This window comes from Zalophus californianus, chromosome 2 (genome assembly GCF_009762305.2).
Source record: "Zalophus californianus isolate mZalCal1 chromosome 2, mZalCal1.pri.v2, whole genome shotgun sequence".
NCBI lineage: Eukaryota > Metazoa > Chordata > Mammalia > Carnivora > Otariidae > Zalophus > Zalophus californianus.
The window spans coordinates 34,282,510-34,309,217 of NC_045596.1; the positions used below are offsets into that span (position 1 = coordinate 34,282,510).

General features: G+C 42.1%; 1 protein-coding gene across 5 annotated transcripts in view; it reads left to right on the forward strand.

Moving 5' to 3' along the window:
- The window catches only part of LIMCH1 (LIM and calponin homology domains 1), a 321,291-nt gene that overhangs the window by 131,983 nt on the left and 162,600 nt on the right, over window positions 1-26,708 (forward strand). For all 5 annotated transcript variants that reach the window (XM_027597625.2, XM_027597626.2, XM_027597627.1 and 2 more), the window contains exon 3: window positions 17,323-17,392. In XM_027597625.2, coding sequence (XP_027453426.1) covers window positions 17,323-17,392 — 70 coding nt within the window. The remainder of the gene's footprint in view (window positions 1-17,322; window positions 17,393-26,708) is intronic.

The following is a 26,708-nucleotide window of genomic DNA, read 5'->3' on the forward strand; positions in this document are numbered from 1 at the left end:
CGTTTCGGTTTTCTTAGGCAGAGCCGTCAGACTAGGTGAGACAAAGGAGACAGCTAGATGCGTACTAAAGACCACAGAGACAAGGGAGAAAAGACCCGGCGCCTCCAGGCAGCATGGAAGGTGGAAACTGAGTAGCATCAGAGTTGTCCTGGGCGCTCTTTCACTCTGCCTAGGCAGTGCAGTACCCATGGCTTTGCACGGGCTTGCCCGGAGTGCCGTGATACTTAAGCAGGAACGTATAACTTACAGCAAGAGCAAGTACAGACTAGACCACATGTGCCAAGGAGAATTACAGTAGATGGGTTTTGCTATCATCATTTCGCTCGTCCTCGGTTGTTTTTGCCAGGTGTGTTTACTTGAAGCTTGGAGGTCAAACGCCCAAATGATGTGAGTCCTCTGTGGAGCAGTAAATAAAATGTCTGGAGTCAAAATGTGAGCAGGCTGCAAATGTGTGACAAGTGTCATGCTGTTAGAAATGTTAACCAAATACGGCATGATGTCCTGGAGGACTTCAGGGTTTAAAAGGAAGGCTGCAAACAATCATTCCCTGAGGAAGACCCTCCCAGGACAGTCACTGATGACTGGACATCTCCTTCCCAACACCCAGAGCAGACGGTTTTGAAATAAATCCAGAAAGGAAAGTTTCTGACTTGTTTTCCTGACTCTGACTTTATTATTTAGGTAGAACTCTGTGGGATTCTATCTATACCAGGGGTTGGCAACAGGCTTGGTCTGTTTTTGTCCTGGCTTTCTTTCTTGCTAAGGATGGTTTTTACATTTTAAAAGGGTTGGAAATGACACAAAACAAGAGTTTGTATATGGCTCCAAGAGCCTAGAATGTTTGCTGTCTGGTCCTTTACAGAAAAAGTTTGCCAGCCCATAAGGACTACGGGATATATTTTAGATGTAATTGTTGACCCTCATAAAGTTAAGTAATTGAGTTTGGGCAGTGCAAAAATGCTATGTAGGAAAATAAAATAACTTTTTAGAAAAGGTTTTCTCAGGACTTTTCATAAGTCCCCCCCCACCCAACTTTTTATTTTGAAAATTTTTCAAACTTATAGATAAGTGACAAGAATAATATAAGGATTCCGCATATACCTTACCTGTAACTAGAAGCAAATGGTTCAGGAAAAGAGAGGCCTCTGCGAAAGAGATAAAGTAAGAATGGCAAAATGATCATACCGTTGACCCTTGAACAACATGGTTTGAACTGTGTGGGTCCACTTCTGTGTGGACCTTTTCCATAAATACGGTCCGGTACTGCAAATGTATTTTCTCTTCCTTATGATTTTCTTAGTATTTTCTTTTCCCTAGCTGACTTTATTGTAGGAATACAGTATATAATAATATACAAGATATATGTTAACTGACTATCGATGTTATCGGTAAGGCTTCTGGGCAACAGTAGGCTAATAGTAAGTTTTGGAGGAATCAGAAATTCTAGGTGGGTTTTCAGCTGTGCAAGGGGTCGGCGCTCCTCCCCCCTCCCCCTGTGTTGTTCAAGGGGCAGCTCCCACGGCATCTCGTTCTAGGGTGTGTGCTCTGCTGTCTTCTCTGTAGTTTGATTTCCCATCCTCCCCCACCCTCTTTACTTTCTTTTTTGTTACCATCCAAAAATGTACATTTAAGAAAAGTCAGTTCCGATGCTTTTATGAGTGAGCACAATGGAAAGTGAGTGGATTGGGAAAACGCGTAAGTTGAATCCTATGAAATCGTGTAAATAGCCGAAAAATGGTCAGAAAATGTGGTTTCATATGGTTCAACCTAGTTAACAGCTCACGTCGTCCGTATGTGTCCATGTGTCCTCGTGCCACTTACCTGACCTCCCGGAGCCCCAGTTTCCTTAGCTGTAACCAAAATAATTGTACTTGATTAAGAGGGTTGATCTGAGGATTAAATGAATTGATTGTATGGATACATCTCTTTGTTCAGTGCTTGGAACGTAGCAGGCCCTTAACTGTTAACTATGGTTCCCTTCGTCTATGAAATGGGGAAGTCCCTACCTCCTCAAGTCCCTGAGAGATTCCGGTAAGAGAGTACTGCAGAGCGCTCGGCAGTGTCTGGGCTTGCTTGGTGCTCCGGACCCCTAGCTGTTCTCATCATGATTGTTGGAAACAGGCCCAAAGTCAATTATGAATATGACATAGTCAGTGCAACTCTGTGTCACTGTGCACCCATCAGCTCTTTCTCTGGGGGCTGCCAGCAAGCCACGGGATGAACACACTGGGATTTTACTTTCCAGCTTGTCTTGCCTAGCCTGTGATCAAAAACTGGGCAAGAAAGTTTGGGACCTTTACAAACCTGATCATCTGTGAATAATGAGCTTTGGCTGGCAGAGCTTGAGACCTCGAGTGATTGTTTTGAAAACAGTAACCTTGACCTCTGTGGTGATGTCATTTCCTCCCACTCTCTCCAGTCTGTTGCGGTTTCTTTCTCTGGGAAGCTCTTTCAGAACCCTCCAGGCAGAGTTAGTAGGTCCCCGTCCGGCTTCTGAGTACCTGTACCCCCTCCGCACGAGCGCGTATCCCAGTCTGCTTCCTGTACCACAGTGAAAGCTCCTCGAAGATCCCTTCTGTTTATCTTTGTATTTACTTCCCTGGACACTGGTCTGACAAACATAATACCTCTATTACAGGCACTTGCTGAATATGTGAGATTGCTCCCTAGGCTGCCTAATCATCGGTGACCTTAACTTTGTCCTGGTCTTAGCTGTCATTGTCAGTATTCTATCCTCTGGCTCTGTCCCCTTGCCTCTCCTCTTCCCCCTCCCCTGCCCTCCTCGTTCTCACTTTTTTCCTCTTTCCTCCTCTGCCTCCCTCCCCTCCCCTCACTTCTCTACACACACACACACACACACACACACACACACACACACACACACTTTTACATAAAGAACAGACCCATCCTTGAAGACTAAAGACCAAAGCATTGAAGTACCTGCTTTAAGTATAAGATTCTCCACTACAGCTCCATCTTCTTTGGAGTTAATAGAGGTTGAACTTACGGGTTTTGTTCAGCAGACACATTTTCTTGGAATGTAAAGTCTGAGTATGTCAGTTTGCAAATGAGTGACCAATAGAGAATGTCCTAGTGGATTTTAGTCTCAGTTCTTACGCTGGTGAAACAATTTTCTGAAGATAAGAAATCTGTTGGCAAACACTTGTTTATATCATTGCTGATGAATGAGCTGCTTATTCTAAGAAGGAAGGCTTGTCTTGGATTCTTGTCCTGATTTCAGCATGACATGTGGTGTGCCACAGATATGTACTAGCCTTCTAGGACAGGTTGAGAGTTGATGGTGTGGCTTTGCATAGAGACATTTTGTCACATGGAGATTTGTTAGATATTGACCATGTTCTGCACAGCCTCAAAGTAGGAACTGGGGGCCATGAAAAGGTAATGGAGGGCTCAATCCTTGATCTTCAGGAGTTTTATAATGCATTTGGGGCTTGAACACATGCACTAAACAGTGTGTAAATAGCAGTGTAAACCAGTGGGTGAGTAAATACAAGTGACCAAGATTTAATTGCCAAGATTTACTAAGAAGTTAAACAAAGAGAGATTGTTATTGTTTGGGAGACAGTTACTGGGAAGCTATTACATCAACTGAATTTTCCTTAAGATGAGAATAGGCTGAGGGAAAGAGAAGGGCATCCTGCATGGAGACAAGAGCAGAAGGCAAGGTTTAAAGTCAGGAAGGAGTATGCCGTGTTTGGCATACACAGAAGAGATCTACTCTGACAGTGAGGAGGCCTTCTCTTCCTTCATCCAACTAAGCTTTGTAAGAACCCACTTACAAGTATGGTAAGTTACTAGAAAGCCTAGTACGTTATGCAATAAAATCATGTAACAGGGGCGCCCTGCTCAGATCTGGAATCTAAATCCTGACTCCATATAGAATATAAACCTCAGGTTCTCTTGTGGAAGAAGTGTTAAGGTAGAGACCTGAATGAAGAGTAGAGATTAGCCAGGAGAGAGGGAAGGGAGATGGAAGTAGGGAGGAAGCATGTTCTAGACTGAAAGAGTAGTATGTCTGAGGTCCCTAAGATAGAAGCACCGTGCATTGGAGGAATTAGAAGGAGACTCATTTGGCCAAAATGTAGGAAACTGCCGGGGGGCGGGGGGGAGGGTTGATGGTGTGAGATGAGAGTAAATGGAGAGGAGCCGGCAGGGGCACGATTGCTCAGGGCCTTGGTAGCCATGGAAAGATTTTTGGGTTCAACTGCCAGAGCAATAGAAATAAGAAGAATTCTGAAGAAATCAGCAGGACTTGGTAGGGTAGAGGATGTAGATAAATGAAAGAAAAGGCTACAAAATAACTTCAGTGTTTCAGTTGTTGATGGCCAGCAGAGTTGGGCCTCTGGTACACACTGGAGCAAATCCTCTACTTGTTGGGAGAGGTCATAATTTCAGTTTGGGCAGACTGAGTTTGGGAAATAGATAGCCCATCCTGTAGACTGTTGGGGGCAAGGGCTTGGAGCTTAGAGGTGAGGCAATGGATTTAGCTTTTTCAAATATGATTTGCCAGCCATTGTTGGACATCAAGGCCAAGCTGTGACATATGACAGTCTCTCTGAGGAAAAGATCACATCAAGAAAGAATAGCAGAGCAAGGTCTCAGTTTGAGGAAGCCTCCCCACTGGGTCAGGGGAAAGAGAAAGAGAAGCTCACAAAGGGGTATCGGAGAGATGAGAGGAAACCCAAGGAAGTGTGGTGCCTTGGAAACCAAGGGTGCTAAGAAGACTTAAGAAGCTGGCGGTCACCTATATTACATGGCCCCAGTGGAGGTCAGCTCGCACAAGGCTTCAGAAAAAGGCCTGCTTCACCGGTAGCGGGAGGCACTGGAGACCTTTGTCAATTAATAGCTGTCTCTGGGAACTGTCAGACCACCAATCATGACTCTACCAAATTGTTTTAAGTCTGGCTCATTCTGTTGCATCGTTTCAGCAAGCTCTTGGCAGAGACCTTATCTAATGTCAACTACACATGCAATATTTTCCTCAACTATTAAGAAAGAAAAGAGATTAGTCTGGCCCAATGGCTTCTTTGTAGAGTGACCATGTAGTTTGTCAGTCAGTTGAGATGGTTTTGAGAGTGAAAGGGGGTTGTTAACCAGCTGAGACACTAGAACAACAAATGAAATCTGAGACTGTTCTCAGCAAATGGGGATGTGTGGTTGCCTGAATTGTTGGCAGCCTCAGACTGATGCCTTCTAATCACCATTGCTTTGTTCAGTATCTGCAGACCCATCCCTTACTTGATCCTCACAGCAACCCTGGTAGGTGAACAGCCTGGGTCAGCTCCTCCCTCCACCCTTTGTAAGGATGAGATGGGAGACCCAGGGTAGTAGAGTGCAGTGTGTCTTCAAACTCTTTGTCTGGAGCTCTTTCTCTAACCCAGATGCTCACTCGAATCTCAGCGAACTTGGGTCCTTTTGCCCTTACTGATTTTGGCCTTAGCAGGCTGGTAAGAATTTGATAGGCCTTCTGTGTAGGGTTCTCCTTTGTCTTTCAGCCATATCACAGTTGGCTTCACAGACTTGGCCCGTCTCCCGCTCTTTGGCACCGAGGCTCATTAAGCTTTTAAGTTCAAGTAAGGACATTAAAACCCACTCTTTTTTTTATTTTTTTTAAGTTCTCCAGTGAAAAGCTGCTTTTTTTTCTTTGAACATTGGCCTGGCTTAGGTGGGGACTTAGGCAAGAACTGAGTATCTCAACAGCCTTCTGTTAAGAAAGATGAAAACAGATGCAGATCATAGAAGGAGAATTTGTAGGACTCATGAAGTGCAGAATGGACTCCCAGTCTTGTCTTTTTTTCTTCTTGAATTCTTATCAAATAACAGCCCTTGGTTCCTACTCAAAAAGGGGACTCAGCACAGTGCGCGTGGGGAGTGTTACTATCCCCATTCAAACTGTGTTTTAGCATCAATTACAGGAGTCTCCTGGGTGGGTGAGGGGGACTTGTGTGCATTTGAAACATTCACAAGCTTATCCATCTTTGCAAATATTTTGTCCATTAAAAATTATATAATCCTGGTCACCACTTCTTTTTTCTTTTTTCTTTTTTTATTCTCATTTGAGAGAGAGAGAGCAAGAGCAGGGGGAGGGGTAGAGGGAGGGGGAGAAGCAGACTCCCTGCTGAACAGGGAGCCCCACTCAGGGCTCCGTCCCAGGACCCTGGGATCATGACCTGAGCTGAAGGCAAACGCTTAAATACTGTCTGAGCCACCCGGTACCCCAACTTCTTTTTTCTTAATACATAGTTCTGCATGGCCTAGACTCAGGTCGTAGTTTTGATGCTAAGACTCAGACTTTGTTTTGATGCTTCCAAAAAAATGTGTTTGAAACTTAATTTAGCATAATTCTCTTCCAGGAACCTCTCCCCTCAAAATGTAGTGATTTCTTTCACCCTAATCATCTGTGCCTTAAAAACATATTAAACTTCTCTCACTTAAATCACAGGATTAATCTCCTTACTCCTGAACAAATTTATTACACATTTATTGGAATGATCAATTGACTAAAAAAACTTAAGAGGTTTAAATTTGGGCTGCTTGTGTGGTAGAGGAGAAACTGGCCTATCTCACTGCCTGTCTGTGGGGTTCCATCTGAATTAAGCTTTGCTTGTATTTGAGAGGATTTAGTAGCTCCTTAATTGTATTTCCTTAATAATCCATTTTTTTATTGTCTCTACTGGGCTGTCAGGCTGGGTGGGCTGACTTCCCACAATGAAGTGAGCAAAATTCCTGCTTCAAGCATGCCATTCTAAATGTTTCCTTTGGTAACCCACAGAAGAGGACCTTTTAAATAGCCCACCAAGGACCCAGTTTAGAAATTATTTATTTTTAAAGTTAACTATGCAGAGGGCGCCTGGGTGGCTCAGTTGGTTAAGCGACTGCCTTTGGCTCAGGTTATGAACCTGGAGTCCCTGGATCGAGTCCCGCATCGGGCTCCCTGCTCGGCAGGGAGTCTGCTTCGCCCTCTGACCCTCCCCCCATCATGTGCTCTCTCTTTCTAATAAATAAATAAAATCTTAAAAAAAATAAAGTTAACTATGCAGAAAGAGACTTCCCTCTTATATTAAGGAGATGAAAGAATGAATGACAAGACAAGTAGAATGGCTGAGTGATTAGCTCGGGTGCCCGCCTTTCCTACCCCACTCTAGACTTTGCCATGAGGCTAACGTTCCCAACCATGGCTTCATTGTGCCTGGTGCCCTTCCCACAAAACAGGACATGATTCAAGTTCCTTTGCCTGGAACCTCGTCTCCCTCACTGTCTGGGTGCAGTGTTTCTATTTGGCTTATCTTTACCATCCTTTGCACTGGCCACAGAGAATGATTATTGTATTTATGATTTTCTTTGTGCTTCCCTGACTCCTTGCCTTTACTGCATGTCATTCAGCCACCTGGGGTGCTCACTTCCTGTCCATTTCCATCTCCCTCAATCCTAAACGCATACATTGGGTACCATTTCTTCCACTAAAATATGACCCTCATGACAGCCTGAGTTCAGGATTCCCTACTCCTCTTAGCACCCGTGGGGGTGACAACCATACGTTCTGGGGTGGAGATGACAATCCTGATTTCAGGTGCTTTCTCTCTCTCTTGTTTCTGGTTTGAAGAGTATTTTGGCTATGCCAAGAGCAAGTAATTTGTCTTACACAGGGCACTACTCATGAGATTGTATGTTTTAACTTTCTGTTTATGAGTTCTTGGTATAGTGACAGTGATTCACCCATCTTGCTATGCCTAATGATGTTTGCATGTGGCAGGAATGCCATATAGCATTTTGGCGGAAGAATGGGAAGAAGGAAGAGTAGTCCAAAATTCACATTTGCGATGGTTTCCCTGTGTATAATATTGAAAGTACAAATGACAAAAGAAAAAATAGATGAATTGGACTATGTCAAAGTTAAAAGCTTTTGTCCTCCAAATGATACCATTTTCCAGCCCATGGAATGGGAAAAAATATGATGATATTAGCAAATCATATGTCTGAGAAGGGACTTGTATCTAGCATATATAAAGAACTCAATAATAAAAGAATAAACAATCTAATAAAAAATGGGCAAAGATATCTGAATAGATATTTCTCTAAAAAAGATATAAAAATGGTCAATAAGCACATGGAAAGATGTTCAACGTCATTAATCTTTAGAGAAATACAAATCGAAACTATGAGATACTACCGCACACCCACTGGAATGGCAAAATAAAAAAGGAAGGCAGTAAGTGTGGTATGGATGTGGAGTAACTAGAACCTTCATATACTGCTGGTGGGAATGTGAAATGGGACAGCCACTTTGGTAAACTGGCCCTTAGAGTAGAGATGGGGTTGCAGAGAGAACTAACCCTTTGCCTGATGGGAAGGTTGGACAATTTCTGTGATGTGTGATAAAAAAGGAAGCCAAAGAGTATTGGTATCTAGAGGTGGAAGATATAACCTCTACCTAGGAAACGGTTGAAGAAGAGGTAACATTTAAGCTGGGTTTTGAAGGATGAGCATGAGCTTGCCAGGCCACAAAGAGGTGGGGGGAGGCTTGTGGTAATGGCAAGTCAGACAGAGGGAACAGCGAGCACTTGAAATGCTCAGCAACTGAAGGGGCTTTGCGTGCTCAGGGGAGAAACTGTGCCCAGAGATTAGGACAGGTTCAAGATGGGGCTGACTGGAGATGAAGGGCAGGTTATCAGGTCAGTTTTCAGAACACCTGGGCTAGCTCGTTAAGGAGTTTCAATAGCATCCAGCAAGCAACAGGCAGCCAACACGGTCTCTGTATGAAGGAGCAATTATGGGGTTATGTTTGTTTTTTAGGAAATTACATCTGGTAACAGTGGTGACGTTGATGACTTTCTGCTGTGCACCAAACACAAATATTTGAATAAAATGCTTTGCTTCCCAAGGAGAAGCAGAGATGTTTCCTACATTTGTCTTGCTGTGTCCATCCTTAGTTTACAACTAGGATGCATAGCCCATGTTTCCAAAGTTCTCTTCCAAGTCACCATTTAGAACCTGGAAGATTCCCTATAGAACTAGTGTTCTTCGTAGTCTTAGGTCACTCATACCACGTCTGAGATAGTGACAGTCCCACTGTAGGACCCAGTCCCTGAGGGCATCTGGCCTTAGTGCAGCACCTGGTGTGGGGTAAGCGTTTGATAACAGTATGTGAAATGAATCGGAAATCAATTCAGAATTCTAACTAGCCATATTAGGAGCTGACCTCCCCTTTCTCGGATGGCAAAGGGCCTCTTCAGCTCTTGGCTTTTCCCCAACACTTTTGGGATGGCAAGAGAGGTAGGGAGACAGGAGCAAAAGTTAAAGGATAGCCAGAATTTGGCAGGGAAACAGGGCCAGAGGCGGCTGTGGGTACAGCTGCAATGCAGCCGAGCTTGTCCTTGGAGCTTCTTACTGCCTTTCATTTGTCGGCACCCTCCCTTCCTTCCTCCCCACCCCCAGCTCTAGAAGACTACGCCCGTGTAGGCCTGCCCTCCAGAAGGACTAACATTAGCTCATTCCTTCCCATCTCTCCCAGCTCCCAGTCTCACTCTAGCCGCAGGCAGGATGCTTGGGAGGAGAGGTGAGCAATGACTGATGTATCAGATTTCCGTCTGTGGGGAGGGCTGGGGTCGAAACCTGCTTGGAGATAGTAATAGCAACTGCCATTTATCAAGTGTATACTGTACACAGGGCCTGTGCCAAGTGTATTACCCGCATTACTTCACACTCTCATGCCATGGCTGATAGGTACTGTTGTCCCCATTTTACAGAGGAGCAAATTGAGGCTTATAGATACTGAATACTTAAATAGCTTGCCTAGTAAGTTGTAGAGTTGGGATTTGAACCCATGTCTTTTTGTCTCTGGAGGCTACTGTTACTCTTCGAACTTTGAGTGCCAATCCCGTAACTCTTGGTTCTGAACAAGAACTGGCTGTTCATCCTACTCAAGTCTGGCTGCGGAAGCTTTCAGAGAAAAACCACAGCAATTTCATGTTCCCGGTTTTCCTTCCACCCTCCTGACAGTAAACCCAGCAATACCGGCTTTTAGTTATGCAAAAGAAATACTAATTACTATCATTTATCTATAATTACCATGTGGTACACTCATGATTACATGTATCATTGCCTGTGTCAGGGTACCTTTAGTCCCCACTTTATTTGGTTATACTGGATTCTGTTCATGTATTGCCAGCTTTCACAGTTCATTGATCACACACGTCACCTTAAACCTGTGCCTGGTACAATCAGGGAGGATCTTGAGTGGGAGGCACAGTAGGAAGGCAGTTTGAGGGGTAAGGAGCTTCATTACCAGGTGAAGGCATTTGGAGGGCTATCCTCTGGGCCCTCGGGAGCCTAGAAATCACCGAGGGAGGGAAGCAGCATGGCCAAGGCCACAGTTTAGAAGGGGGGTTAGTTTGGGGGTGGTGGGCAGCTTGATTGAGGTGGCCGAGACTGGTAGCTGGAGATCATTTACTGAAGTAGAAAGTAGAGCATCACAGGAAAGCCCTCCTCCCAGATTTAGAAACTCGAGTTTATGATCCTAACTACCACTTGCAAACTCTGACCTCAGACGTGTGCCTGCTGGCAGTTTTCTTACCTAGATTTACTTATTGGTTTTTCAGCCTCTTCTAGTCCCCAAACCCCATAATTTCCAGACGGCAGGAGCGGCCATGCAAAGGTTGGACTGTGAGAGAGGCTGAAAATGAATCAAAAGGAATCCAAGATACTCAGATAATTCAGGAGGTTCTCTTCTGTGCTTACACATTATTTCATTAGTGTTAGTGTTTTAGCATCGAGAACAGGAGTGATATGGAACAAGAGTTTTTTACTAGCAGATGCGGGAAAGTAAAAGTGGTCCATTTGTTTACAGTGTCACGGAGTTTAGCTCATCCCCTTCCAGCTGCCTTCCCAGTGAGCCCCAGGGGAAAAGATGTGTCCAGGTGTTCGATTTTGCATTTTAGGACAGGATTTTCTTGGGGATGGTTTGGGCAAAGTGGGGCCCCATTTCACTGGAGGAAGACCTTCTGGAGAACTGTGATAGTTAAGGTAATGCTGGGTGCCTTAATCTCAGGGATTCAGTACAATGGAAATGTACTTCTCACTCTTGTGTAGCTCAGTTTTGGCAGCAGGGAAAAGTGGAGGTGACTTGGCTTCAGGCAGTGGTTCAAGGATCCCAGCTGATAGAGACTCTATCCTCAACGTGTGACTTCTCTCTCAGGTCTTCTTTTGTGTCAACATCTAACCTGTAAATGCGGAAGAAGAGGGATAAATGGAGAGTTACTTGGGAGAGGTTTTAGGGCCAGGCCCGGGTGTGATATATACTACTCTGCCTCCACCGCATTGGCCAGAACTCTGTTATATGGCTGCAGAAAACTGCAAAGGAGGGTGGAAAATGTAGCCAGGGTGGGCAATGTGTGCTTCGGAGGGAAAGGAGATGAGTTTGGTGGGTTGTCTCTGTCATAGGAGCCGTGTTAGAATAATACCAGTGCAGCTGAGCCCTACAATTCACAGTCAGTCCCAACTTCTTGGAATTCCAAGACAAAGGCCTTCTAAAGCTCTTATGATCTCTCCTTTGAGTCTGTTCAAGGCAGGTGGCTTGAACAGTCTGGATAATGCACGTTCTGGATAATGCATAGCACCCCTCAAAAATTTGGTTCTGGATAATCCATGTTCTGGATAATGCATAGCACCCCTCAAAGATTTGGTAGGTATTAATGATGGCAATTTGCATTCCGTCACTCTTTTGTTCATATGAAATTCTTGTTTGGTTCAGGCTTCACTTTTCCCTACATTTTAGTCCATTTTTCTTGACTTCAGAAGGCTTATTAACGTTCGTCCTTTTGCTGAGGCAACTCTAAAAAGAAATCTTTAAAAATGACATCTGTAACAGATTTATGGTCAAGGTTAAATTGATCTCATGCTTAGGTTCAAAAACAGTTGCCATGTTAGATTAAATGGAAGTGCGTATACTTTAATTCAGGGTACATAGTCAAATCCAGAAAGTGATCAGGGAAAACCACGTAGAAAAACACTATGGAACCAAATTAGAAGGGACACAAAGTAGGTAATTTTGTGAATCATAGCTGCCTATTGCAGCTGTACAAATGAAGCTAATGAGATGGTGATGTAATCTCTTGTTGCAAAGAATAAAGTGATTTCCCATGAGATTAAACATGAACTTCCCAACCCTGTGCTCAGGTCTAGATAGCTCCTCTGCTCTCCCCCAAACTCTAGGATCGTTATTGGACTTGAATTCATGAATTGAATGACTTGTAGAGTAAGCTGAATTTTGCAATCCTTTTAAAATTTTGCCTTTGATGTTTATGTCACAGCTTAGTAACAACTTCTCATCGGTTTAGTTCCTAATGTCTGGATGATCTTGTACTGGATCCTTCGTAGCTATATTCTCAGTGTTATGACCCTCACAGAACTATTATACCGGCTGCTGGAAGAATCAAAATGAACCAGAAACTCTCCGTCCCAGAATACAGATTTGAGATTTTTCTTTTTAGTCACAGATAGAAACAAAGTTCTTCAGTTTGTATTTTATGACCATTAAACAGTGGTTGAGAGGTTACCACAAGCTGGATATTAGGTGTTACAGAGAGTTAATAAATGCAGTCTGTGGTCCAATCAGAGCATCAGCATCATTCCTGGGTGTCTCAATAATTGTTTCTTTAAGGAATCAAATCTTTAATCTTTTAAGAACTGTATTCCATAGAATCTGTGCCGAGCGTGTCTTTAATTCCTCTTCTCAGAAACTCAAGATGGCCTGTGCATTAGGTGGTGTGACAATGAACCACATATGTGCCCAGTTCTTGTCTTCCTGTGAGTTTTAAGTCTATTAGTGAACATGCCCCGTGAGGGAGCAACCTGGGGTCTGCCTTGTCTTCTTTGTACCCCTGTACTCAGCTTCAGGCCAGAACATCATGCATGCTCCATAAGTATTTGTTGAGTATGTGAAGGAACATATGGAATAGCCTTCCTTGAAATAGGTCACAGTGTGTTTCAGATTTAGAATATGAGTATAGTAGACACCATTTAATTTCTGTCATATAAGAAACACATGTATTTTTGCTTTGCCTTTAATGTCATTAACTTTTTCATAATTGAGGATTATCCCAGATCATGACTTGCCTTCCTGTTTCTAGTCATTTCTTATTAGGCATATATTAGGCAAGCTATACACATTTGTTGACTTGATTCATTAATGTGAGATTTTTGTCCAAAGGTGGCCAGAAAAAGAAAATAAGGAAAACTTACCTTCGTCTTTGGCAGCTGGCTAATGGAAAAGTTGAAACTAAAATGACCTGAACTTACTTGGCAAAAAAGGGTATGCTTAGTAGACCATGTGGGTATGAATATACAAATTTCCATTTACCAAATGCTAGCAACACACATTGCCCCATTGGCTCCTCACCACAATCCTGGATGGAAGGTGAGGTTTTCAAAATTCCCATTTTGGGTATCCCCATTAAGGGAAAACTGAGACTCTGCTCAAGTGACTTCCCGGTGGCCCATGGCTAATGAGTGTTGAGTTTAGCTCTTAAAACCTAGACGACTTGGGCGCCTGGGTGGCTCAGTCGGTTAAGCGACTGCCTTCGGCTCAGGTCATGATCCTGGAGTCCCGGGATCAAGTCCCGCATCGGGCTCCCCGCTCAGCGGGGAGTCTGCTTCTCCCTCTGACCCTCCCCCTCTCATGTGCTCTCTCTTTCTCTCTCATTCTCGCTCTCTCAAATAAATAAATAAAATCTTTAAAGTGGAAAAAAAAAACCTAGACTACTTATTCCAAATTCACTATACCTTCCTATTCATTAAGTGTTAAAGGTTTGTTCTCTGTGTGTATGTGTGTGTGTGTGTGTGTGTGTGTGTGTGTGTGTGTGTGTGTGTGTGTTGCCTTGTACTTTGATGGCACATACCAAAGCAGGACTTTCTAAAGCGCTTTCTTTATAAAATGACTGGTCTAAGACATGAAGGCTGTCTTGGCTACACCGTGAACCAGCTGTGCGTGTCTCTGAAGGAGGTCTTCCCATCTGTCTGGGGCTGTCTTTTCTTCTACACAAATGGTGAAATGAGTACGTGACCTGTCTCTGCAGGGCAGGATAGTTGGAGACAGTGCATCTCAGAAAGCTCATGAATATAAAATATCATCATCGATTTAAAGCATTTCATCAATAAGTATTTATTGAAAATATATTTTAATTTACATAGGAAGGTGATAGGGGTTTTTAGTAAAATTGCAAGTGAATATCCTTGACTCTTACCCATAGCTGTATTTTTGAACTTCTCATCTGTCTCCTAATATGTGCAAGAAATGTCCTCAATTTAATGCAACATATAAGACAGGCAGGTGTTGGGCATTCCCGCAATGTCAATTCAGTGCAATCTTTTATTGTTGTGTGCTCTGAACTGCGTAAGGGACTGGAGCAATGTTTATACAAAAAAAATACAGCTGCCTTGATCTTGAAAGTATTCCAATTAGGTAAGAGCACTTAGGCTTTTTATTTTTTAATTTGTGGTTAAACATTTTGACATAGTTTTTTTGTTGCTCTTTCAATTAAGGTCCAGCATCATAGTTGTTTTTGAACAACATCATGTGACAGGAATGATTTCTGCCATATAATTCTGCAAAGGAGGACTATAAGGAAGTATTTAAGACTGTTTAAAAAATCTAAACCTGGATAAAAGAGGAGTTGGTGGAGCATCACTACTAAACTTATTAATACAAAGGTGCCTTTTAAAGGAGGATTTTTAGTTTATAAATTCTTTAATAGGGCGTTTATTATTCTTTCTGCTTTGGCTAATTAGCAACAATGCTTGGGGATCTGGTAGCAGTGATATTTTATTTCATTAGAAAATTGAAAAGTATTAGAGTAAGTGCTTGATCTAAAATGCGATGAATTGGATTAGTATAAAATGAACGCATACATATAAATGTAGAGAAACATTTATAGAGAACGTATTACGCACCAGGCTCTGTGCTAGCTCCTTACGTATTTTGTCCCATTTAAGCCTCAGGGACACCTATGCCATTGGTACCATTATAATTCTATATTACAGTCAAGGCTGAAGTTAATGGACTTGCCCTAAGTAATAACCCCAGTGAATGGCGGAGCTGGGCTTTGGATTCAGTCAGTTAGACTCCAGAGCTAATGCTCTCAGCCCATATCAGTCTGCAGTCCACAGCTATTAAAAAGGATGTAGGTTCACATGTATTGATAAGGCATACTCTTTAACCTATAGGTAATAGTGGTAAGTGGCAAAACAAGGTGTAGGACAGTGCTTATGATATGCTACATCTGTCCTTTTTGAAAAATTATATGTATCTTTATGTATTTTCTTTGACGGGTCTTTAAGGTTACCTTTAGGGAATAGTCTGGGGCCTGTGGGACTGGGGTTACAGTGAAACTTACATCTTTTGAATCATCAATACTGTGTGCAGATACTATTTTAAAATCCAGTTTAAAATGACACTGTTAAGAACTAGTGAAAAAAGTAACATATCCTAAGTGTTCATAGATTTTTAAAACTTTACTTTGAAGACATCTTATCTATCTACTTTTTTTAAAGCATGAGATATGGGACATTAACACTGCCCAAGAGAGTGTGCTGATCCAGGAAACTTGGATGCTGGGCCTGATTATACCACTAATCAGCTCTGGAGAAGTTACTCATCTGTCATCATCAGGCTTCAATTTTCTAAGTTGTAAAATGAGAGAACAAGTTGTCTTCGGACTTGAAAAACCAATAATTCCAAAATAAGTCATAAAGAAGCTCTTTTTAAAAAAGATTAGGGTCCTGGTGAAAACTAAGTGGGTTCATGAAAAGTGTGCCATCTTGGCTCTCAGTGGGCAAAGAGGCACGTGTCTGCTCTGAGTGGTATCGGTTGGTAGGAGCGTGTTGGAATTGCAGTGAGAGTTAGCCAGAACAGCCGACTGATCCTTGGTGCAAAACCGGGATCCTGGCTGTCATAACCAGTGGGGCGATGGTTCTCAATTCATGAATAAATACACAGTGTGTCAAAGTCAAATAGAAGCTGAATTCAAGCCTAATTACCAACCTATTTCAATGAATCTTTTGTTACTGATTTGTAGAGATCTATCAAGTATATAGGGTCTTCAGAATTTTCTATAATTTTGGACTCCATGAATGATAACAGAAGTTGGCAAACTGACTCTGTAAAGAGCCAAATAGTAAAACTTGCATGCATTGTGGGCTGTATGTTCTCTGTCACAGTAACTCCACTCTGCTGTCACAAAAGCAGCAGTAGATAATACATAAGTGAATGGGCATGGCTGGGGTCCAGTAAAACTTTATTTATAAAAACAGGCACTGGACCATATTTGGCCCATGGGTCGTAGTTTGCTGAACCTCGAGTTGTAATAAACCCCTGCCCTAGGTTTCTCTTTGCACTGCATCCTGAGATAAGGTACCTACCTGATGGTCTCTCCTCTCTAATTCCTGAATGTGAGAATAAATTCTTCCCTCCTGCAACCCTCTACCTTCCATTATTCCTTTCTGAATTACCTAGTTCACAAATGCGACATTCCGCCACATCACCCTGATGCCAACCCTATTTTCCTTTTGCAGATTGCCTTCCTTGTTTCTTTTTACTCTGAACTATTTCCTGAAAACAAGAAGTTATAGTTGGGTTTTTTTTTTTTTTTGCATTTCTTTGCTTATATTACCATTTTTACGTGATTTCAACCTTTACCCCCAAGATGTTTTGCTCACATATCTTCTGTACCTAGGGAATTGTGGTGAGCCTTATTTAGAATCTTTAAGCCATGATTGGTTAACCTCTCGCTAACCATATTCTTCCCTTTCTTAAGTGAAGATCACCCACATTTCACAAGCCACTGTCAATGAGCAAAAGGGGTCTGGAGGTAGAATTAGCCTTGGCAAATTATTTGCAAAGACAGATGTTGGTCTCTGAACTTCATGCATTCCTGGAGAGACCCCTGTCTTGGCCAGGAGAATTGGGAACAGGCCTTGCCTGTCGTAGCTGGCTCCAGTCCTAGACACTTCCCTCCCAACCTTGATCCAGTTCATACCGGTGTCTTTTCTCTTGATGCCCCTTCCTGTCTCCATCCCTGCTCTCCCAACATTTCTAAGTTCTAAAACTTCACCTGCTATGGACAAACTTGATGCTGGCAAAGCTCTCCACTTGTATGCGTGAAGGCTCATAGATTATTGAGATTTACTACATGCTTTAAATTCACTGCTTTTCCTATTCAGCAATTTAGCTGTAGCCCCGGATAAAGGTGATTTGTGTGATCCATCTTGCTTTATGTCTCACTTGACATTCTGCCTTTTTCATGACAGGTTGCTGAATGCTATAAAGCCAGGACTTGTTAAAAAGATCAATAGATTGCCTACCCCCATTGCGGGATTGGTGAGTATCCAGAATTGAGATTTATTTTCCAATATTCCTTGGCTCTAACCTAAGGGTCATGACAGTGCCATTTATTACAGTTCTCCCCCGCAATATATATTCCACTTGAATGAGGATGCATTGAATCCATTAAACTGAGAGGTCACTTAAAAATGAAAGATTGCAGTTATGCCTAAATGGCATCTTAATCTTTGTATCTTTCCCATGAGTGATAAGGACCGTCATTCTTAAAGAGGTGAATTTGTTTTGGGGGGAGAGGCTGATAATTAGGTTGACCCCAGGGGAGGAATGTGATTGTAATTATGGTTTTCTCATTTCATTTTTTATTGCATTCCCCTGGAAGGAAGGGGAGAGGAGGTAGAGAAAGAGAATTTCATGATTTACAAGCAGAACTTCCATCAGAAATGGCCGTTTTCGGCCTTAAAATCCACTCGTGTTTAAATACCACATCTGGAGACCAACTCTTTTAAAGACATAATGGACACTAAGGTGATCCTTATGTCATCTGGAGACTTGTTTCCTAAAAGCCCTTGCCCTTCTGAACCTATCCGTTTAAATAGACAAAACTCACGGGATCACATGTGGTCAGAAGCTGAATTTCTTAATCATTGATGATACATTTCATAATTCCTGATGACTCATGTTAATTATTTAGTTGATGTTGCCTTTTATGTAAAAAAGGGGGAAAAGTGGAAGATCAAGAAGACAAACATAGCTTAGTTCTGGAAGGAATGTGCACACATACACGTGTGCACAAAAAGCTAAGGATATATGTGGCCTGGTGAGGACTCAGTGACTCTTTCTAGTGTGACCTCCTTCTCTGCATGTGGTTTGGCAGAAAACAATTAGAAAAATGTCAAGAATTTAGGCAGGCTCCTACATAGACCTTACTGAGTGTTGTCAGAAAGTTTTTAGCCATATCAGGATGACTAATTGAAATTAGATGTAAACCCCCCCGCAAAAAAAAGAGATTGTGTTTGAGAACTGTGAGGGTTATGGTAATAAGGTATGTGGTTTCAGCAAGTTGAAGAAAGTGGATTTTTTTTTTTTTAATTGTAAGAACTGCTATTTCTGTGGATGCATTTTATTTCCCATACCGGTTAGTAGTAAGCTGGTAATTATGCATTAAAAACCCTTCTAATGTTGTTTGTTAGAATCATGTAGCCAAGTAAGTTAACAGATGTGTAGATAAATAGATAAATTTGGAAGGAATGGATTTGAATAATTTTATAAAATAATCTATATATCTGTATTATATATTATATATAGTAATGTATATATATTTTTAGAATTTTTATGAAGTCCATTTCTTCCAAATGTTAAGGTCACAGTCTTAATGATGCTGACAAATATCTCTTTGGCTTCAAGCCTGTGGCATCTCCTGACCTTGGAACTCTGGGAGTTAATGGTATAGGAACAAAACACACAGCATGAAGTCAAGGGAGGTCTCAGTGAAATCCATATAAACAGAAGCAAGTAGCCCAGAGTCCAGAAAGGGAGAAAAGGGTTTTGAAACTTTAATTCAGATGTGAATCATAAATAATTCTAGTAAAATTACAGGTTTAGAACATGTGCATTGATCTTATCATGGATCAAATGTTACTCTTTGCATATTGCCTCTACTTCAGAGCAGGCAGGAATTTTACTCAAGAAAACAAGGGGCCCTGATTGCTTTCCTCCCGTTTCTATCCTTGACTTTTATTTCTCCTCTTTCCCTTTCCATTTGAGTTTCCTTTCCATTTTGTCCTTTCCATCATTTTTCCTCTTTCTTGCCCTTTTCCAAATAATACTTCCTCACTTACCTTCATTCTTTATCACATATCTTTTTTACTAGTTTGTTATTGTGGTCATTTGTAACAAGAAATATATATTTGGTCTTTGTCCATTTCTAGCACAGAGCTCCTAACACCCTTGGGATTTCCTAAGCAGTAAGAGCCACGGGAACATCTTTGCAGTAATATTTGGTCTTTTGTCATTGGTTCCTGAAATGGCTCCAGTCCTGTAAAGTTTGAAGGAGTGTCTTGTTATTTGTAACAAGCCCCTTTCAACCACACCTGACTTTATGTTAATGAGGTGACTTTTGGAAGGCCCCAAGGTTGGGGGTGGGGATCGTTGCCAGGGGAACCAACCAGGTGATTGGAGGGTTGGAACTTTCAGCCCCACCCCCAAACTTCAGGAAAGGAAGCGGGCTGGAAATTGAGTTCAATCCCCAGTGGCCAATGGAGCCTCCATAAAAAAACCAAAAGGATGGGGGTCTGGAGAGCTTCCAGGTTGGTGAACCCATGGAGATTTGGGGAGAGTGGGGGGTCCAAAAAGCGTGGAGGTTCTCTGCCCTTTCCCACATACCTTGCCCTATGTACTTTTTCATGTGGCTCTTCATCTGTATCCTTTATAATATCTTTTATAATAAACTGGTTAATATCAGTCCACGTTTTTCTGAGTTCTTTGAGCCACTCTAGCAAATTAATTAAGCCCAAGGAGGGGGTCATGGGAACCTCAGATTTATAGCCCATTGGTCAGAATGAAAAGGTGACAACTTGGCTTTGGGATTGTTACGTGAAGTGGGGAGGGGAGCAAGTCTCATGGGACTGAGCCCTTAACCTATGGGATCTGACACGATCTCCAGGTACAGAATGTCAGAACTGAGTTAATTGCATGATGGTGTTGGAAACACACACAACAGAGTTATCCTTAGTCCCCCTGAAAATACTTATCTAAGTGTAATTAATTGCTTCCCATTCATTAATGATTCCTGAAACTACAAATCTGGTCAAATGCTTTTCCTCTCCTACAATTACCTTCAAAACAACATTGCCAAAAACTAGTACAGTAGTTGGGCTCCTGGCAAGAAGCAAAATGGCCACCCTTCTCTCCTCCATCCCCCCGGTTCTGTTAATGTTCTTCTAGGTCCTTTCTTCAAATCTCTTGTCTGATCTCTTTCTACACACGTGTTCTTTTCTGTCTCCATGACTCCAGCTCTTCATAGCACCGACCAAATCATCATCGCTCAGCACATTTTTTTCTCCTGAACTCTGGACCTCTTGTTCTGTTTATTGGACAGCTCCATCTCAATGTCCCACCAGTACCACAACTTAACATATTCAAATTAGACTTAAATGACCACTCCTAGCCACCGATTTCCCAGTGCCAATAAAGCATCATAGACAATGCATTTGCCCTAGCTCAGTTCTCAGAGAATTTGGCAGCTTTCCCCAATCTGTCTGCTTGTCTGCATCTCTTTGGCCCCTAGACAAGGCCTAGAGTAGGCCTCATCTCTTGCCTGGGTTATTACAGTCAACCCACAGTTTCTCAAATATTATTCACTCTCATGTACAATGCCTTTGCTCATGATAGTTCTTGTGAATATAATGCTTTCCCCCTGGGCTCTCGACACAGTCCCATTTATTTATCAAGACCCAGTGAAAAACCATTTCCTTTGGGAAGCCTTTAATGTTTATGGTGCATATGACCGTTTATCATAGAATACAGTTAGCGTTTCTTAGTTTAGGAAAAATGACTTAGTATGTTAGAGAGATAAAAGATAGCTCTGTTGAAGTATGCTTTGGGGAATAAGATTTTAAATAACTGTTGTTAACAATTTGAAATAGAAGGTGTGTAAATGGTAAATGGTTTAGTATTTATGTTAAGACATTGTAGTTTTAACAGTTAATTGGACATGATCAAAGTTACCAATATGTATAAAGGGTACAAACAATGAAAGGTATCCTACTGAAGCATTAAGAAGTCACAGCATCACCTTGATAGAATGTCTGCCAAAATATTTGGCCTGAATCCAACTCTGAGGGAACAGTCGGACAAGTCCAGTATGAGGGGACATACCATGAAGACACCTCCCCTCCCCAAAGGCTAGAAAAATGGTTACAGATGAAAGGTGACTAAGGAGATATGCCAAGGACATGTGATCCTTGATTGAGAAGGAGCAACTATGATAGACATTATTGGGACAATTGGAGGCATTTGAGTGTAGATTGAATACTAGATAATAATATTCTCTCAGTCTTGAACTTCCTGCATGTGATAACTGTATTGCCAAAGATAGTTCTGTACATAGGGGAATACTCTTGATGTTAGGAGGTGCTTAAGCTGGCATATTTCGAGATCAAGTGTCACAATGTGTACATTAATTCTCAAATTGTTCAGCAAATAGAAGTCTGTGTCTGTAATGTATAATTTTATATACACAAACACTGGAGATAGAGAGAGACTGAAAAGAAAGAAGAGAGGAAGGGACATGTGTCAAAATGTTGGATCTAGAGAAAGGGTATACAGTTTTCATGGTGCTATTCTTGCAACTTTTTGGTAGGCTTGAAAATTTGCAATATAAAGAGTTGGAGATTAAAAGACATTAGTTCTCTTATCTTTTCTTGAGGGGCTGGAGTGGGGAATCTCAAGTAAGCAGTAGATTTGAAGATGGCAGGGACCATCTTGGTTCAGCAGCGATGCAGTCTTTTATGTGAGTGTGTTCTTCACATGACATTTTCTTCCTCTTTTATTTGTGACAGTCAGGAAAGAGCAGACAGAGCACCTCAAGTGCACCCACAGACCTCTAGGCTGGCTTCAACTTTGTCAGGGGGTTGACGGGTCCCTGGCCATTTAGTGATCAAGAAGTTCTCAGTAGCAGGGGCCATGGAGACCTAAGAAGCATGGCCAGAGGGTTTTTCATGCGTGGAACCCATGCCTGTGTGTCTTAATGGCCTGGTGTTGAGAAGAATCCATTAAGATGGCCCAGCTGCTTGACTTGAAGATAAATAGAAAAGTATGTTTTCACATAGCAACCCCAAATTATAAACACGTGTAGATTTACAAAGGCATGAATAGGTGTATTTTAGCCCCTGAGTTGAGCTGTGGTTACAAAGAATTCAGGGGTGAAGGTGTTAAAACAAAGTAGTTGAAAATGATTTCCTGGCAAGAATGCAAAGACCCTGGATCCGGATCTGGGTTTCTTCTGTAACGATTGCTGACATATGCAGCCGCATGGTGACCGCCTGCAGATGCTCACATTCTTTTTTAGGTGTTAGTGATACTGTTAGCTATTGCCAGAGAGAAAGACCTCGAATGTAGGTCTTGGCATACCAAAGACGCTGAAAAATGCTGCCCTTTAATCTGCCAGTTTGTCAGGATTGCACAATCAAGCCACATCCCGAAACGCAATTTAATGGTCATTAGAGATTGTGCGAAATTCTCTTTCATCCCAGAAACAGATTTTGTGCAAGAGACACATATGTATGAAGTTCCTTGCTAACAATAGGAACTTAGGGATGAAGCTTTCTCTTGCCCAGATTTTAATTGTAACAGCCACTGTGTGTGTGTGTGGGTGTGTGTGTGTGTGTGTGTGTGTGTATGCACGTGTGAAGTATAATTGGAAAGAGATAATATTTGGGGATTCTGCCCTCGGGTGCTGAACCTTTCTAGAGTTGTCATGAAATATTTGCTTGATCTTGTACGTGAATCCATGAGGATGAAAACGATCTGAGGAAAAGAGAATTTTACAGCTGGAGGGGCATCTTAGAGATATTTGTGTTACAGATGAGGACACGTGGGTCTATAAAGGGGAACTATTTGCCCAAGATCACACAAAGAGTAAATGCTGAGCTGGATCCAGAGCCCAGGCCACCCTCCTCCTTGGCTGTGTTACTCATAAGTTGAAAATGGGATACATGTAAATGACAGATTGTTTTCCCTCTTGTGAGAAAGAGGGGAAAGCAAAGACTTGCTCTTTTAGTTCATCTCTCTCCCTCCTCCACCCCCATCTTTTGGCCACTTCCTTCAGAATACCTTCCCAAGCTCTGTGAAAGGCTTCACTTCATGGAACATCTCTTTACCTCATGAATACTAGAAATTTAACTCTAGGGGAGGTTCAGTAGGATATAGCAGAAATGGAACTAGTAGAATTTTCCTACCACTTAGTTACCTAACCCACTCAAAAACTTATTTTTTAGGAAAAGGTTGTATTTTTCTTTAATGAAAAGATAAGATTTCAAATATACTTAGAGCTGAACTTCCTGAAAGGGATAAAAAAATGTAAGTTTCCATAAATTCTGTGGACTTTAGGAAGCTTTCAAAGGGTATCTGCTTTATTTTATGAAACTGATACCAGAACAGTTGATGTTTCATCGTCTGAGGGACGTCAGAACAAGGGAAAAGATGAAAAGGCCATAGAGATTTCCACATTATGAGAAGATGAAAAATATTGTTCTGGACAAAAGGTAAACACATGAAGCTGTGAGTAGCAGTTGTGAAAAGCCCTTACACAAACCTAATCATTTTAGGAAGATGACAACACCATAAATTTGAGTTCCAGGTGTTTTGGGTATCTGCGTGCCAAGGGCTGGTTTTCTGCAAATCCTACCTGGAGGTTAGCTCCTGTGTGCCTTAGCTCATCTCTAGCCGTGTCTGAGGTTTTAGGTTTATATCCTACAACTGCCTTTAGAGTTTCTTGAGCATTTCGCTTCCCTTCAGTGGGCTGGCTTATAGGTGTCCTCAGAAGAAGCTGGTCCAAGTTCTGTTCTGTGCCTGTTTCTCTTCCAGTTAAAGTTAACATTTGAGGCCAGAGGGAGGCCAGAGGTGTAAGTGACCATAATGATAACCATCATATAGTAAATACCTAGCGTGTACCAGGTACGGTGCTGGATTATCCTTAATCTTTACAATTGCCCTGCAATGTAGTTATTGCTGTATCCTTATATATCTCAGGAAACAAAGGTACAAAATAGTAAGTTACCCACTTTCCAGTATATTAGAGACAGAATTGAGATTTGGACCCTGGTTTGCCCAACTCCAGAGACTGTGCCTTTTCTACTGCGTTATACTACGTCCTTAAAGCCTTATCCTATGTCATTGAACCTCAGCACTCCTGAATATCTATTTTTGGAGTTGTCAACCTCTAAGGAGATCTCATATGTTTTTAGAAGACAACCTCTTATCCCTCTCACTTAAGATGTATTAACTTCGCCAAGTTGAGGTGGCGGCCTGTTTTAAATGTAGTATTTCTACTGTCACTCCTATAAAATCAGTCTCCATGCGGCCACACCTCAAGCCCCAGAGTCTGTGAAGCACCAGTTCAACAAATGATAAAATAATAGATGAAAATTCTGTACTGAAGTCTTTCAAAAGAATGTTATAGAGTGATTCCATTTATAACATGCAGCAGACCTTTCTAAAATGCCCTCCTCTCTTTCTCTCTGTTAGAATTTCTCGCTTTACACACACACATACACACACACAAATCTTACTCTTACCAGCTCACTTCAAATCTCTCCCCACCTCCAGCTACCTAAAATCGTCCAGACTCACACTGGACTAGGTCTCGTCTGTCTTGCTTCTAATCCTTTTCTCTGTCTCTACTCACCCTCGGCCTTGTCTGGTGCAAAGCAATCAGGTACACTGAGCTCCTTTCAATTCCCCCTTCACACATGGTTCCGATTCTGGGTAACAAAGACTCGGGAAGAAGGCGACACAGAATTCTCCTGTGGCCAAGGGAGGGGGAGAGACTTGGAATCCTCCCACTCAGTGTATTTTCCTACCTTATCCTGCTCTTTGTGGTCATTGCATGGTATGATGAGGGGGTCTTTGGAGGTGGTCCTGCTCTTTGGGGGACAAGTAAAAACTGGTAGCTGAGTGATCTTCTGTGTGCAGGAAGTATTTTCACAGAAAAATGAATAGACCTTGTGAAGAATCTCAGCCAGAATTGAGTTTAATGACACAATTTTCCTTTATCCTCATCCCTGGCGTGGTGAGAAAAACCTTGGCCGGGTTGTCATACCACACACAGAAGGAATGCTCAATTTGCTGCTTTTGAGTGTGGTGACAAGGCAGGGCAGAGGTAAGGATAGTGGTTAGCATTTTAGTAGGTTTGGACACAACAGAGCAAAGACTGCAGGGAAGAACAACAATAAAACATAAAGTCTTTGGTACGCATCCTGCTTTTAGTCAAATGGTAGAATGTGAACCAAGGGGGTGCTTAGTTTGATGCCTCCCAAGTCAGTATGGCTTGTGTGCTGCTAGTTGTAAGAGCTTCCACAGGTAGCTTCTAAATGTCCAGATTGTCTCATGTCCCTTATCTTCTCCAATAACTTTCTGTGGCTGCCCACTGCATATGGAATACAATCCATATATCTTGGAAAGGCATTTAAGGCTTTCCCTGAGCTAAGGTGACATTCTAGGTTTCTTTCCCATTGAATATATCACTCTTAGGAACCGGAACTACAGGTAACTGGTGACCTAAACCAAAAGACTTGGCCACAGAGTGAATACCAGATGAAAGTGTGACCATTGATGAGAGCCATTCTCCAGTGAATTGGACAGAATGAAAGGGAATTCTGATGCCTACTGATGTGATTGGATCAGACCAATAAGTTAGTCCCCTTGTACATTTGTTTGGAGTACTTGGGAAGACTCAATAGAGGGGTTTTTTGGTCCTTCCCATTCATCCTGTGATTATCTACCTTCTGATTTTCTTGTTTGGTGAATGTATCAATTATCTATTACTGTGTAACAGATTATCCGAAGACTTAGTGACTTAAAACAAAATTTATTGTCTCATACTTACTGTGGGTCAAAACTCTGGGCATGGCTTAGCTGGGTTCCTGTTTCAGCATCTCTCAGAAGGTGACAATCAAGGAGTTGGCCAATGTCATGTCAAGACTTGACTAGGGAAGGATCTGCTTCTAAACTTACTCACTTGGATATTGGCAGGATTCAGTTCCTTGCAGGATGTTGGCCAAAGCCATCTTCCGTTCCTTGCCATGTGGGCCTGTTCACATAAAACACCTCACAATGTGGCAGCTTGTTTCATCAGAGTGAGCAAGCAAGAAGAACCAGAAAGAGAGAGTGAGAACAAACAAGAGGGAAGTCGTAGTCCTTTATAACCTAATCTCAGAAGTGACATTTCATCACCTCTGCCATATTCTATTAATTAAAAGCAAGTCACAAAAATAAGATAAAATAAAAGCAAGTCACTAGTCCAGCCCACCATCCAGGGTGGATCACACAGGGACCTGTATACAGGAAGAAGGGTCACTGGGAGCTATTAAGAAGCTGCCTGCCACAGTGAGTGAAATGGTAATGTTAATCTATTTGAGAAATCAGGGCATAGATTGCTTATTTTCCTGAAAATGCATCTCTTAAAGGACCTTAAAGATAACACAGTTTTCCTTGGACCACCTCTCTTGCATGACATTTAAGGTCTGAGTTCCTGTTTTCCTCTGCACATAGCACTAAAGAGAGATGGCGTATTCTCTCTTGCTTTCTAACTGAAAAATCTACTTGTGACTCAAGACATAATTCCTGCCTTTCA